This window comes from Myxine glutinosa, chromosome 4 (assembly GCF_964187855.1).
Source record: "Myxine glutinosa chromosome 4, kmMyxGlut1.1, whole genome shotgun sequence".
Classification (NCBI taxonomy): domain Eukaryota; kingdom Metazoa; phylum Chordata; class Myxini; order Myxiniformes; family Myxinidae; genus Myxine; species Myxine glutinosa.
In genome coordinates this window covers 22702615-22718144 of record NC_136264.1, presented here as the reverse complement: position 1 = coordinate 22718144, position 15530 = coordinate 22702615, and the positions used below count along the sequence as shown (strand labels likewise).

General features: G+C 45.8%; 2 protein-coding genes across 3 annotated transcripts in view; both read left to right on the top strand.

The window, feature by feature from the left end:
• Window positions 1-15530, top strand: part of LOC137425815 (uncharacterized) — a 1363480-nt gene that overhangs the window by 980639 nt on the left and 367311 nt on the right. The window lies entirely within an intron of this gene.
• The window catches only part of LOC137426059 (uncharacterized), a 121665-nt gene continuing 110091 nt past the window's right edge, over window positions 3957-15530 (top strand). Inside the window, exons 1-3 of one of the 2 annotated variants that reach the window (XM_078775521.1) lie at window positions 3957-4102; window positions 10332-10430; window positions 10536-10629. In XM_078775521.1, the coding sequence (XP_078631647.1) occupies window positions 3995-4102; window positions 10332-10430; window positions 10536-10629 (301 nt within the window). In that variant the 5' untranslated portion in view covers window positions 3957-3994. Of the gene's footprint in view, window positions 4103-10331; window positions 10431-10535; window positions 10630-15530 lie in introns of those variants that run through there. The other variant, XM_078775520.1, reaches the window with a different exon arrangement.

The window sequence follows — 15530 nt, the reverse complement described above, 5'->3', positions numbered from 1 at the left end:
CCATTGCCGAGGTGAGCCCACCGGTATGCGTGTCAGCGGGGCCGGCGGCTTGATACGGCCAAGGCCAAAAAAAGGAGGAGTGAGGGACTGCTTACAGAGATGCGTGAGGAGGTTCAAGAGAGTCGGTGAGAAGGGGATGAGTGAGGAGAGGCAGCAGATGAGTACCAAGGTCTGTGAGCAGATGAGAAGAGGTTTGAGCTCGGGAGAGGAGGAGAGAGAGCGACGTCGGGCTGCTACTATATAGCGATGACGGTGCCGCTGGTTTATCACGGTACAAGCCCGAACTGTGAAGCTGAACGACCCTCGACGCTGTGGCCTGCCCGGACCTTCCAGCCCTGCTGCCTATCCACCGGAACCTTGTCCCACCTGAACCATCTCCTCCAGCCATTCCTGCCTGCAATTCCCTATTCGTGTGAGTCTGTTTGTATTGTCCTGTGGGTTTAAGTAAGACTGTTTAAGGATTTGCGCTGTGTCTTCTTCTACTTCTTCTGCAAATTACTTTCGTTCCCTTCTTCTTTGGTTTTGGTTTTTGTGGAAATAATTAATAAATCCCTGTTCCTTCTTATTCTTTGGTTTCTTTATCGTCCGATCGCTTTAGTGATTTCCCAATTGAGTACCTGTGGCACGATTTCGGCAGAACCGCTTATGAATCGGGTTAGTCTCTTGCTAACGGCTCGGATTCCGGATTGCTAAACCGCTCGGCAAACTCCATCTCATCCGGGATTCGAGCAGTACTTGTCTCCTTGTTTTGCAGAGGGATTGATAAAGGTATTCGGGATAATACCTGGACCAATAACCCTGATCAATCCCACCCCGCAAAAGAGCGTTACAAGTACAAGCACCGGTCGGACGGCCAGCTTAACAGGACAAGGGGATTAGCCCCCCCCCCCCTTGCTAACGGGAGTGCCTTCCCCCGGATCCGTAACAGTATACATGGCACGAGTAATAGTAAGCAAGAACCCGACACACCAATATTCTAAAGACAAAATGAAAAATTAAATTTAACTATACTTACAGCACCATGTATTACTTTATGAACCGACAAACCGCCAATGCTGTGAAATACTTTTACGAAAAAAACCCCCAAAAAACTAACCCGCAATGGTGTACGGTTTCTTTTCTTTGGCTATCTTCCCCGCCATCAGGTAGCTGGCTTTGGTCACTCCCTTCGACGTAAAAACAGCTGAACTCATTACTGACTTGCTGTTGTCCATCTTGCATTCTTTCCGGAGAAAACACTCCCGCGACTTGTTGACATGATCTCCATGTTTCTTCTCGAGGTGCCGTTTTAGCTTTTGGGGCCTGAGGGACTGACGAACAAATGACCCATGCGAACAAAAAAAGTCAGCGAGCATGACGTCATGCATCACATGGTTTTCGGAGTTATGACGTTTTTAAGCATGAACTTTTAAAACCAAGCTTCTCCCTCATTTTTGATCCTATTTAGGGGAAATTGACATATGTGTTTGGCATATCAGTCTACTAAAATTAGCTTTTGGAATTTGCAATAGGTCACGTGGTTTGGCAGATATAAGTAATTTAACGGATATATTAAAAAATTTATAACACTTGAACCGCTTCATTGATCGACGTGAAGCTTTACATTATAGTGGAGGTAATGACGTGTAACATGTGTGCAAAATGTCAAGATGATTGGATGTACAGTCTGGAAGCTAGAAGTTGTTATTGCATGAAGAAGAAGAGTCTTCTAGAGTGGGCATGGAATTAATTATCACACTGTACATGAGGAGCAGGCAAAGTACGGAGCGACCTCACGGGGTCATTTTGACCTCAAATAAAATTCTGATGTCAGATTTGTCAATCGCTGAGGAATACTAATACATGACCAAACCAGATTTGGCGAAATTCCGACGATTTTTGACGAAAATATAACATTTGTGTCTGCATTTCAGTAAAGTAAAGTATGTGCCGTGTCAGCATTTTAAAAATTGAAACGTGGCTCATTGTAAAGAACTCCATATGGGGAATAGGTGGTGTTAACGATGACGTCATTGGTGCCATAATTATGACGTCATAATTCGACAGGGACAACGCTTAGTCTGATCAGTTTGAAATGTATTGAGCGTGATCTATGCAACAATTATATTATAGAATATAAATTTATGATGTCATCGCTCACGTGGTCTGGCAGCCATATTGGATCAAAGAAAAAAAATGTTCAAAAACAGAAGAGTTGGCTCGCAACAAGTTGACTGCGCAGGGTAAGTATTCTTTGAATACCATCTTTTTGGAAGTGATTCTTCACCTTTGGGAGACATCGGGCCAAAAACAATACATATCAGGATATATCAAAAAGCTGTGGATGTATTTGGCCGAAACTTGTTGGAAAGGTTATGTGTGTGACAAGGAAGAATCGATTCAATTTTGGTGAAGATCCGGATCCGCATAGTAGAATTTAAAAAGTGATTCTTCACCATTGGTAGATAGGGCTAAAATCGATATAAAGCAGGAGATCTCAAAAAGTTGTGGACGGATGATTTTGATTACATGCGATTCTGTATTGTGATTTTCTGGTCTACTCTGGGATAAAAACGTAAACTGTTCACCTGGTGGAGGTATGCTTTCTACTGAGTGCCATTCTAGTTTCTCTGTAAACTGTAAACTGTAAACAGCTCCGTAACTATGGAGGAACTTGAAGCTGTGTTTTACTTCTTCGTCGGGTTTTGGTTTTATCTGAACATGAGTTTGTTTTTTTAGCGAAATGCAAAAAGAGAGAGGGCGTGTTTGAGAAGGATGTGTTTGAGAAGAAGCTGAAAGACGCCAGAAAGAGGACAGCTAAAGAGAGAAAGAAACCTTTGCAGACAATTATGAAGAACTACAACGAAGATTTAGGCCTTGTTCGTCGGCGCAAACAAAGAATAGAGAGGTACAGTATGTAACATTACGACTACCTTTCACTTTCTTCCTGAATTGACGATTGTGATTGACCAATCAACGGTCTGCAGTATTGCTTGCTCCACCCATAGGTCTGGGTTCGGCTCGCCTGGTACCTATCCATAGCAGGAACCAAATTTAGCACGGGTACTTCATACGGTACGGTTCGCTTGGCAATGGAAAAACGAAAAAACGGATTTTGGTTACAGTAAGGTACGGTACAATACCGCAGTGGAAAAGCACCAAAACAGACAGACAGACTGGTGGAAACATAACCTCCATCCACCTTTGGTAGCGTGGTGTTGGCTTAGCGGTTAGGGTGCTGGCTTGAGATCTTAGGATCCAGGGTTCGAATCCTGGTCATCGCTGCAATTAACGGCAGGGGGGTTGACTCAGCCTGTCATCCTTCTGAGGTCGGCAAATTGAGGACCAGTTCACTGGTAATTCCTTGTGTGTCGCAAGAGGTGACCAACAGGGTTGGCGGAAGGAAGGGCATCCGGCCATAAAACATTGCTTCAAAAAAGGGACCACGGTGCCCAAAAAAGGCAAACTCCTGCCCTGCGGGGAAAAATGGCCTCCAAAGGTGGTTCACCTTTGGTAGCGGAGGTAAAAATGGTTCAATACTGATGGCATTATAATTTGACTTGACACAAACATGAGATTATATTTAATTTAAAGATGTGTCTAAATTATTAAATACTCGTAGTTCTAAATGGATAATGAAAACACGTTGGGTTCATTTGACAAATCCATTTGAATTACATCTATTACAACGACGTTTGCCTCATTTGATTTTGTTTTTTGTAATCAAAAATCGCAATTATGTTGTTGTTATTTCCGACGAATAGGTCACATTTGACGTCTTTGCCTGAAGCAAATTCAACATTTTGACGCAAAACAAGTTTTGCTGCATTCGTTTTGTAAAAGCAATGCAAACATCAGAAAATTATTTATATACTTGTCAGGATCATGGGCTTTCTTGTTTGAAGAAATTATCTACATTTTTGCTTCATAAATGTTTAATCCAACAAAGATGACAAACGTAGAAAGAAGATATTTACTTGTCTGCAAAGAAGATTTGGTAAAGTGTAAAGGCAAGATGGCAAGTGGTAAAGCATGTGGTGAGGTGGAAAGAACTGGGAAGTGGCCGTGTGCTATGTGCAGGAAGGGTGTCGGAGTGAACTCCATTCAATGTACGAGTCAAACCGTGAGTTTTGTCAAAGTCAAAAAGTCAAACGGAGTGAACTCGTACAATGTGCGCTGAGTGGGTTCATCAAAAATGTAGTGGTCTGAAAGGGTCATTAACCAGTGTGGCAGCTACATTCAAATGTAAGGTGTGCACAGAGGGAGCTGCAGATGGAGGAAATGTTGAGTTTGATCTTGGAGACGGCGTGAAGCTGGAAGGTGTGAAAACATTTTGCTACCTCGGAGACATGCTGAATGGAGAAGGTGGATCAGACTCGGCAACGGTTGCTGGAGTGAGATGTGCATGGAAGAAGTTTTGGGAACTGAGTGGCGTGCTGATGAGGAGGGGAGTGTCGTTGAAGCTGAATGGAAAGGTGTATGCTGCATGTGTGAGAAGTGTTATGATTTATGGGAGCGAGACACGGGTAATGAACGTAGAGCAGCAACAAGGGCTGGAAAGGGTGGAAATGCGAATGGTTCGGTGGATGTGCGGAGTATCGTTGAGAGAGGAAGACAAATGATGATTTGCGAAAAATGATGGGAATAGAGCCTGTGATTGATGCTGTGAAGAGGAACAGGTTGAGATGGTTTGGTCATGTGTTGAGGAAGGATGAAAGTGACTGGTTGAGAAGAGTGATGGAAATGAATGTAGAAGGAAGTGGAGGACGGGGAAGACCGAGAAAGTCATGGCTGAAGATGGTGGAAGAAGAAATGCGGGCAAGGGGGTTAACCAGGAGAAATGCAGAAAATAGGGCAAAATGGAGAAGATTGTCATGGGGTCCGCAAGGCTAACCCCCGCTCTAGCAGGGAAAATGGTCTTAAAATGCATGTTCGTGTTGTTGTTTGCAAAGAAGATAAAAATGCATATTTTGGATATTTAACATTTGTTTCTAGCGTGGTTCAGGGGACTGTCAAACTGGAATTCCATTGACAGGAAGGAGCATCATAAGTCATTGCAATGCATCGTTGGAGAAAACATTTATGTTCAACCCTTCCCTCCAGCAACTTGCAGAAGGTATTTGATGAGGTACCACGAAGGAGGTTATTTGCCTAGGTGAGGACTTGCGTAGGGTCTGGTCGAGTAGATAACTAGATTGGAAACTGGAAATGTGATAGGAAGCAAAGAGGGCAGCTGTTGGTGGGAGAATGTCTGGCTGGGAGCATTAAGTTGTGGCATTGTGACTCGGGGTCATCGCCTGAGATGAGATTTAGCCTTGGGGGGGAGGGGGGAGGGGAGGATGATAAAAATCTGATACTTCCAGTGGGACAGAGTGAGAGTATGGGATTTTTCCGTTTTGAAAGACATGTTCCAGTGGATCAATTACTCTTTTTTTGACCAGAGCTGCAGATTGAAGCTGTAGCAGCCTGTCTCTGAGATCTGTGATTTACTTTTCCACGGTGGGGTCAACCGCAAATTTTGTGGAAGTTTATCTATAAAAGTAGAGAAGTCAATGATGTCGACCAATAAGGGGGATGAGAAGGAGAAAAAAATTATCCATGCAACGAGTCCTTTTACCTCAGTGTTGCCCAGCTAAAAAAGGAAATTGTCATACCCTCTAACCTCAGTGTTGCTCAGGTAAAAAAGGAAATTGTAATACCCTCTGCCACCAACACCACAGGGTACACATTTACATAGAGAATTTACGCCCCTCCCCCGGTCCCGCACACCCCTGCATGAGGCCGCGGCCACATAGCATATGGTACCTCCCAGCCAATGTTTTATTTGTATTTGTACACCGAGTAAAGTACAGTAATCCCTCACTATATCACGCTTCACTTTTCGCGGCTTCGGTACATCGCGGGTTTTTCTCGCTAGTATATGTAAAATTATATATCGGATTTTTCATTTTATCACGGGATTCTGCGGCCTATAGGTATTTTTATTTTTTTAGATTTTAATTATTTTTGCGGTAAAATAAGCATTTTCTAGCCTAAAAAATTAATAACAATATAAATAAAAATATAACACATTAATTAAAACCTATATTAAAAGAATATTACAGTAAATCGAAATAAAATACGCATTATAAATGAGTAGACAAAGAATCGCGCATTTTGAAAGTCCCGTATTCTGGGGGTAATTAACTTGTCCATGATTCTGGGGGTAATTAACCCATCCGTAAGGAGGGTTCTTGGACGGTTCTTCGCTACTTTAAGTAATTTGCAAGGTTGATGCCAAACTGTGTCCTGCAGTTTAATGATCAATATGGTTTTAAGAGTCATCATACTTTGGGTAACCTCTAATTTACAATAACTTATGTTTACAACTTAGAGACACATGATCATGATGACGATTTCGATGATGTTGTTAAAGCTGCAATTAAATTAAGTCGCTGAGTAACATGAATGACCAAGGTTGTGGAGGATGGGATTTTTCGGTCATTACCTTTTGATACAGATGAGATATCTGCTTCATCACTGCATCAGATCAGGAATAACCACCCTCCTCACCTCCTCTCCACCCCCCACTGCTTCCTACAAATTAACCATCAGGAAGCTGCTGCATATGCAAGAGGAAGCTAATGCATTTCTTATTAATTTTCAAAATTAATCATCATCTCTATTTTGAATAGCTCATGAAGACTTCTTTATGCTTAGACCTCAGGTTTGATTAAAGGCACTTTTGTCAATTATTGCCTTTTGCTTTCAAAAACACAATTTGCATCAATGTAAATACTTTGTTGTACTGTACTTGTGTAGTTCCATGATCATATGTGTATGTTTGTTTGTTAATTAATTGCAATTATAAAAGAACTTGCATCAATGTACTGTACAGCTATATATACACGTACAAATATTTTTCTAATACGTAAGGACTAAGGATGGGTCTCAAAAGTGTGTTTAAGAGTGTAGAAAGGGTTCATAAGAGCGTGGGAAAGGTTTATAAGAGTATGGGGAGGGTTTTTAAAGGCTTAAAATATATAAAAATAATAAAATAAATATATGGTTTCTACTTCATGGATTTTCACCTATTGCGGGGGGTTCTGGAACGTAACCCCCGCGATAATCGAGGGATGACTGTATATGTGTTTATAGCTGGAGTACCCGGGGTTGCTCAAGCGAAAAAGAAACATAACATATTTGAAATGAGGGCAAATATAATGGAAAGGCAATTACACCCAAATCAGAATCCATCACAAATGTCAAATCATCATTTCACCATTTTGTTGAATATCTGCTGGTCAATGCGCAAGTTCATCACGTTTCTGAGTTGAGTAAAATGCCGTACAAGAAGAAGAAGAAGCCCTACTACCAACTTCGTTCACTTCCGGAATAGTTTGATTTATTTTTTTTCAAATGTTTGCGAATTGTTTTGTATTTATTTCTGGGAATGTGTACTTGTATATAATTATAACTGTCATAAATTAAAATGGCTTAGGTACTATCGAGCGATTTTTTTTTTTAATCCCAAAAAACGAAATTTTCTTCAAAAAGCCTTTTTTCTTCTTCTTTTTGCCTAAAACACTCCCACGCACTCACTGATGAACCTCTGAAAGTTTGACGAAGATCCGTTCAGCCATCTCTGAGAAAAATGGCGACACACACAGACAGACCAACGGCTCTCTTATACTGTCTTATAGCTATAGGCGACTAGCAGAAGTACCCGGCATTGCCGGGCGGGGGAGGGGAGGGGGAGGGGGAAGGGGAGGGGAGGGACACGGGGGGGGGGAGGATAGGGGGGAGGGGAGAAGAGGGGGGAGGGGGAGGGAGAGGGGAGGGGGGAGGGGAGGGGAGGGAGGGGGAGGGGAGGGGGGAGGAGGGTGAGGGGAACGGGGGAAGGGGGAGGGTAAGGGTGGAAGGGGGAGGGGTAAGGGGGGAAGGGGAGGGGTAAAGGGGAGGGGTAGGTGTAGGGTGTAGGGGGAAGGGAGGGGGGTAGGGTGGAGGGGGAAGGGAGGGGGAAGGGGAAGGGGAGGATGGAGGGGGGGGAGGGGACGGAGAGGGGGGGAGGGGGTGGGAATGGTGGAAGGGGAGGATGGAGGAGGGAGGGGAGGATGGAGGGGGGGAGAGGGGAGTGGGGAGGGGGAGGGAGAGGGGGGAGGGGAGGGAGAGGGGGAGGGGAATGGGAGGGAGGGGCGGGGAGGTGGGGGAAAGGGAGGAGGAGGGGGAGGGGAGGTGGAGGAAGAGGGGGGAGGGGAGAGGAAAGGGAGGGAGGGGGAGGGGGAGGGGAGGAAGGGGGAGGGGAGGGGTCAGGCGGGGGAGGGGGAGGGGAGGAGAGGGAGGGGGAGGTGGGGGCGGGGGGAGGAGGAGGGGAGGGTAAGGGGGAGGGGAAGGGGGAATGGGAGGGGGAAAGGGGAGGGGGTAGGGTGGAGGGGGAAGAGGGGGTAGGGTGGAGGGGGAAGGGAGAGGGAGGGGGAAGGGGGAGGTTGGAGGGGTGAGGGAGAGGGGGGAGGGGGAAGGGAGGGGGAGGGGGAAGGGGAGGTTGGAGGGGTGAGGGAGAGGGGGGAGGGGAAGGGGGGAATGGGAGGGGGAAAAGGGGAGGGGGTAGGGTGGAGGGGGAAGGGGGGGTAGGGTGGAGGGGGAAGGGAGGGGGAGGGGAAAGGGGAGGTTGGAGGGGTGAGGGAGAGGGGGGAGGGGAAGGGGGGGAAGGGCAGGATGGAGGGGGGAGGGGAGGGCGGAGGGGGGAGGGGAGGTAACATTACATTACACACACAAACTGTGTTTTATGTTCAATGGTCTGGCGGCGGGTATGGAACATCACGTGATCGCTCTGAGCGAATCAGCGCGCTGCTCTGCCACCATCTCAGATTCCGTGTATAATATTCCTCGCTGAAAAAAAATCTAGATGTGAAACATGCTACAATCTATGCTAAATCATGCTAAATCATGCTAAATGCTAATCATGCTAAAATCTATGCTACTTGCTGTGAGTTTATGGTGGCAAGGAACATCACGTGATCGCTCTGAGCGAATCAGCGCGCTGCTCTGCCACCGCCTCAGATTCCGTGTATAATATTCCTCGCTGAAAAAAATATGGATCTAAAGATGTAAGAAAAAAAAAACCTATGTGGTGTGAATGGCAATGTTCCTCGCTGAAATGTGAAAAAACGCAATCGCTTTTCGCTCTGAATTAAGTGCGAATGCGTAACTGTGAGTTTATGGCGGCAAGGAACATCACGTGATCGCTCTGAGCGAATCAGCGCGCTGCTCTGCCATCGCCTCAGATTCCGTGCATAATATTCCTCGCTGAAATGCGCTGAGGTAAAAATATGGTAAAAAAATATTATGAAATAATTTTTTTTAGGTCGGCCATGTTCTTCCCAGGCTCAATGGCCATGTCTATGCCAAATATCAAGCACGTGAGCCTCTCTGTTTAGGAGTCTATCGGTAACATTACACACACACACACACACACACACACACACACACACACACACACACACACACACAAACTAAGTTTGCCCCCTTTGCCCCCTATATCGAAGTTTGCCCCCTATATATAGATAGACCGATCCGATAAGGATGATCATGCCCCCTTCCCCGATAGGCGGCGCTCTTGGGTCCGCCATTACTGGGAGGCGTCCCGATCCAAACTTAAAGGAGAACGGAAATGATCAAAACAACTTTGCAGATTTCGAAACATAAACATATGTTAAACACTTCTATTGAGTTCATTTCACAAATATCTTCGCGGTTTTATTAGAATTTGTCAAAATATCACCGAACAAGCAAAATCAGTTTTGTCAAAACCGCAAAGTTTGCGAAGTAACCCAGTTTTTCGTTCCTAAAGCCTTGTTGGCTTCGTGACGATCAGAACATCGCTTTGTTTTCGTTACGATCAGCTGGAATCATGCCCAGTCGTTGTGTGGCTGCTGGTTGTTCTAATTGTCCAAGTGAAACTGTCTCCGTTTTCAAATTCCCGAAGGATGTTAAGCTGAGAGATATTTGGACGAAACAAGTTCAGAGAACACGGGCGAAGTGGATGCCAACTTCATCGTCGGTGTTGTGCAGCGAACATTTTGAGCGCCACTGTTTCAATGAAATCCCACAACTTAAAGCAAGTTTGGGATTTGCTGTACACCATAAACGGGTGCTCATTCCCTCAGCTGTACCGTCTATTTCGTTCGTTCGGCAGAGAAACCGGATAAAAAGATGCGCAAATCGAAAGCTGCAGAAAAACTAGCAACGAAAAGGGCGAGTTGTGTGGCTTCTGTTTGTTTACATTTGACATTTGGTGACCTATATTCGAAATTTCTATCACTACATGCAAGTGAAATTGTGGTTTGTTATACATATTATTTATTTATTCACAGGAAGTTTCATCACTTCTCAAAGTAGCACAACCTGCTGCTACAACTTCTACATGTGATCAGAGCCAGGCACCTGCTGATTGTGAGGCTGTGTCCAGTGAGGTTCGTCACTTTGTTACAAATAATAGCCACAGCATAATTCTTGTTTTTGCTATTTTCTAGCGAAGTAATAGCACAACTAATGAAATATGTATGGTTTATTTCCAGGTTCAGTCAACAGAGACGTCTCTTCAGCCTTGCACCAGACGACACATGCATGTTCAGGTGTCACAAACCAAGCTCGGCACTCTTAAACACAAAGGTATTACTTGCTGTATTATTATTAATATGCTTTTTCTGATTCTATTACTTTTCACTTGTTAATTGTTTGTTAATTGTTTTGATGTTTAATGTTTGCTGATGACTTCCAGGTTCTCAAACTGATGTGCTCAGCCATGTGTCACACATTGGCACACAGACTGAGCCACGACCAGGCCACTGTGTAACATTTGTTTTTTGTCTCAGCGGTTCTTCGATCGCGCTGCAACTACTTTCGGTCTCTGTTTTTCACGGTCTTTTCACCCATACTCCCTTGTTTTAAAATCTCAAAAAAAAACCAACATTTTTTTTTTCCTTCCCTGTTCTTATCCGCTTGTGCGTTCTTATTTGTTCTTTCGTTCTTCGTTCTTTTGCTCTTAAGTTCTTCGTTATTTGTTCTTTCGTTCTTCGACCACGTTGTTCGAGATCACATGATCAAGTTGTTAATACATGTTTCATCTGTCCCCTGAAGAACTTTATTATTATGTCATATTCTATAACACTTTTTTCTACTTCTTCTATAAAAGGATGCTTTCGACTTGCTCACAAATTCTATTCATTCAAAAAAAAAATTCCATCTCTTACAGTGCATCTTTCATTCATTCCCTAAACTCTCCAGAACTCCACCCATCCTTCAGCGTCCTCAAACGTATTTTTGACTCGAATGTCTCAAGAAACTCATTTTGCAATAAATGTTCGTTTCCCATAAATCGTACACTTTTCAAAATCCAATCACACCCCTCCCCTCCAAATCTTCCCCATCACCCATCTCTGTCAAATCTTCCCCCTCGCCCCTCCCCCCCAAATCTTCCCAAACACCCATCCCTTTCAAATCTCCCCCCCTGCCCCTTCCCTCCTATACTCCCCCCACACCCCTCCCCTCCGAGACTCTCCCTCACTCCTCCCCTCCTGGACTCCCTTCTCACCCCCCCTCCTCAAAGCGTCCTCCCCGCTTCTTCCCCCTTCCAACTTTCACCTTCATCTTCCTCAACCTTCTGCCTCACTCTTCCCCCTCCTCAAATAACACCTCACTGCGCCTCACCCAAACACCATCAAACCTTTTGTCCGCCCCATTCTTCCCTTTCTCCAAGCTATTCTGTAATCTCTGACACACCTGCAACAGCTCTCCCTACCTCTTCCTCCTCTTCCACATCCTGCCCTACCGCTCCCCCCCCCCCTGTTCTGTATCCGATGCTCCCCCTTCCTCCTCCTTAACAGTATGGACCTCAAACATCCGGGGCCTTCGCTCAAACTTAACTGATCTCTCCATACAGGTTGCTTCTGACAAACCAGATGTGATCTGCTTAACAGAAACCTTCCTCCTTCATGATGTCTCTGATTCCTTGGTATCTCTCCCAGGTTACTCCCTCCTCCGGTATGATAGACCTGAGCCTCGTCCTGGAGGTGGGGTTGCTATCTTTATAAAAAAACTCTCTTCCTCACTCGCCCTGCACTGCCCTCTCTCCACCTCACCCCCAGGAATACCTTTGGCTACGGCTTCCCCTTCGCTCCCACCTTTTGTTCATATGCGTGTTGTACCGTCCACCAAACAGTGATGACTCCATCTACAGCTCGCTGTCTGATAATATGGACCAACTTCGATCTACCCATCCCAACTTTCTCTTCCTCATATGTGGTGATTTCAACTGTCACCATGCCAGTTGGCTGGGGGTGGGTACCTCTCTCACCAGCCATGGCTCTTACACAAAGGACTTCTGTGACTCACTGGGACTGACACAATCTGTCAATTTCCCAACCCGGATCTCAGTCAATGGAGAATCTTCTCTTCTGGACTTGGTTCTGACTAACAGCCCTGAAAATGTCTGCTGCTCTTCTTCTGCTCCAATCGGCTCTTCTGATCATGTGCTTGTTAAAGTGGACATCTCTCTGACCATTTTCAGAGAGCCTCCTCAGCGTCGGCGAGTCTAGCATTTCACTCAGGCAAACTGGCACGGTCTACAAGCAGCCATCAATCATCTGGACTGGTCTCCCATCTCTACTGCCTCTGACATCAACTCATCCTGGGAATTCTTCCAAAGTAAATTGCTCTCTCTCATGCACAGATTTATCCCTTCTCGTCTTCAGTTGTCATACCCTTCCTCCCGTCCATGGTACACGGAATCTTGTGGTGAGGCTATTGCCCAGAAACAACTTGCTTTCGTCTCCTGGAAAGCAAATCCAACGGAAGGAAATCTCATTTCCTTTCACAAAGCCCGAAATAAGTGTGTGTCCACCCTCAGGAGAGCCAGGAAACAATATCTCTCCGTCTCCGTCCTCAGGACCGAACTCTCTTATCTGTCTCCCTCTTCCAAATCCCGGTGGCATCTGGTAAAATCTGTTTCTGGTGTTTGTTCCCCCTCCATCCCCTCCCTCACCTTAAATGGCCACACGGCTGACTCCGCACGTGAAAAATCTGAATGCCTCAACTCTGTGTTTGCCTCTAAATCTTGTGTCCCAAACCCATCCCTCTCTGTACCCACCGTACCCAGTCATACCCAGCTGCTCCTGGACTCTGTGTCCTTTCCTCCTGACAAGGTGGAAAAGTTTCTGTCAACCCTCGACTCTGATTCTGCAACTGGACCTGACGGCATCAGCCCACGGGTCCTAAAATCATGTTCTTCCGCTCTTTCACGCCCTCTCTCTGTTCTCTTCACCCTCTCTTTTGCTCAAGGTCATCTTCCATCTGCTTGGAAATCTGCCAACATCACCGCTTTGCACAAAAAAGATGCAAAAACAGATCCCAGCAACTACAGACCAATCAGCCTTCTCCCAATTATCAGCAAAGTCATGGCATCCATCACTGCTTCAGATATGAAATCTTTCCTCTTCTCCAATGGCTTGATCTCTGATCATCAATTTGGTTTCAGACCTGGACACTCCACTCTGGACATGCTGCTTCTGCTTTCTCAACAATGGATGGAGGTCCTCAATGCCAAACAGGAAATTAGAGCAGTCTCCCTTGACATATCACGTGCCTTCGATACGGTCTGGCACCCCGCTCTGCTCACCAAACTCTCCTCTTTTGGTATCCATGGAAATCTCCACGCATGGCTGGCGGACTTCCTCTCTAGTCGTAGTCAACGTGTGGCCCTGAATGGGTTTCTCTCATCTCCTCTTCCTGTTCAGGCTGGAGTTCCCCAAGGCAGTGTTCTGGGCCCTGTGCTTTTTCTGGTCTTCATCAATGATCTCTCTGACTCTCTTGAAAATCCTCTCTATCTCTTTGCTGACGACTCTACTCTCTGTCGCTCCATTCTTCATCCCTCAGATCGGCAGTCTGCAGCCTCCTTACTCTCTGCAGACCTTGACAAAATCACAGACTGGGCAAACAAGTGGAACATGTCTTTCAATCCTGACAAATCTCACACTCTTACGATGTCTCTCCGAAAAGACCGACTGGACAACCCTCCCATCCACTTTCTGAATAATCCTCTCCAAGAAGTTCTGTCACTCAAGCTTTTGGGTCTCACTATCTGCCATGATCTTTCCTGGAAAACCCACATTTCAAATCTGGCCCACAAAGCCAGTCGCCGACTGGGCATCCTCCGTCATGCGAAGTCCTTCCTTGGCACACCTGAGCTCCTCACCACATACAAGGCTTTCATCCGCAGCTCAATGGAATACTGCTCTCCCCTCTGGGCTGGTGCTCCTGCCTCACACCTAGCTTGCCTTCGCGCTGTTGAAACCAAAGCATTCAGAATCATTGGAATCTCCCGCGATGAAGCTAACTCCAAGGGCCTCTCACTCACTCACCGCAGGCAGGTTGGTGGTCTCTCCATCTTCTACCGACTCCTCTCTGGCCTTGCCCCCCCAGCTCTTTCTGGGCTCTGTCCCGCAAATATTCCTACAGGTCGCACAAGATCTGCCTGCAACCCTCTTTTGGTTAAACTGCCAAAATCAAGACTCTCTGCTCACCTTCACTCCTTCATTCCTCTTTTCTCCCGCCTCTGGAACAAACTCCCTCACTCTCTTCAATCCCACTCCACCCTCCAAGTCTTTAAAACAGCTGTTCACCACCATCTCTTATCTTCCCTTTGTCTGGTCCTTCCCCCTCTCCCCATCTTGTCTACCGCTCCCGATGTTATATGTTTTATGTGTCGGTTTGTCTTTCTGTGTGATTAATGTTCGCTCTTTCACGAGCCTCGACCTTGTATACAAAAAAAAAAGAAAAAAAAAAAAGAAAATCCAAAACCTTGATCTTTTCTACCCCCGCTAATTTCACCCCAATTCCACTTTTTGAAATACCAACTTCTGTCCTGGAAGTCCTTGGTGTCCTTGTGCTTTATACTTCTCCCTCCCCCCCCCTTCCCATGCCTCCTCCCCCCGGGCCCTCTCCCTTCCACACATCTCCCTGCTCTCGGATGTTGTGTTTGTGTGCTTCCCCTTTTCTCCCCATCTTGTCTTCCGCTCCCTCTTTTTGTGTATTTTGTTTGTCTGGTCGATTTGTTTGTGAAGTAAATGTTAGCTCTTTCACGAGCCTCGATTCAGTATACAAAAACAAACCAAAAAAAACAAAAAACATGTGGCCATCAAAATGATGCTGTGGCAGCTGCTGGAAGAGACGTCGGCTGTGACAGCCCTGAACCTCTTAATGAGAGTGATAACGACTACCTGCCTTCATCTGCTGACGAGACTGACGACAGTTGCCGCTTCGAGCAACAGACTCCTGAGACAATGTCCTCGACGACACAAAGTATATAGGCTTCTGGAGCAGCTTGCTGCGACTTTTCAAGTTGGTGCGCTGCAGCTGGTGTGGAGAGACGGGTCTCAAGGTGGATCATAACACAAACGGCACCATGTTGCTGGTGCATTTTCAATGTGGTGTATGTTATCTGACAACAGAGTGGAAGAGTCAGCCTTATATAGGCAAGTCACTCGCTGGCAATATCATTTTGTCAGCTGGCATTC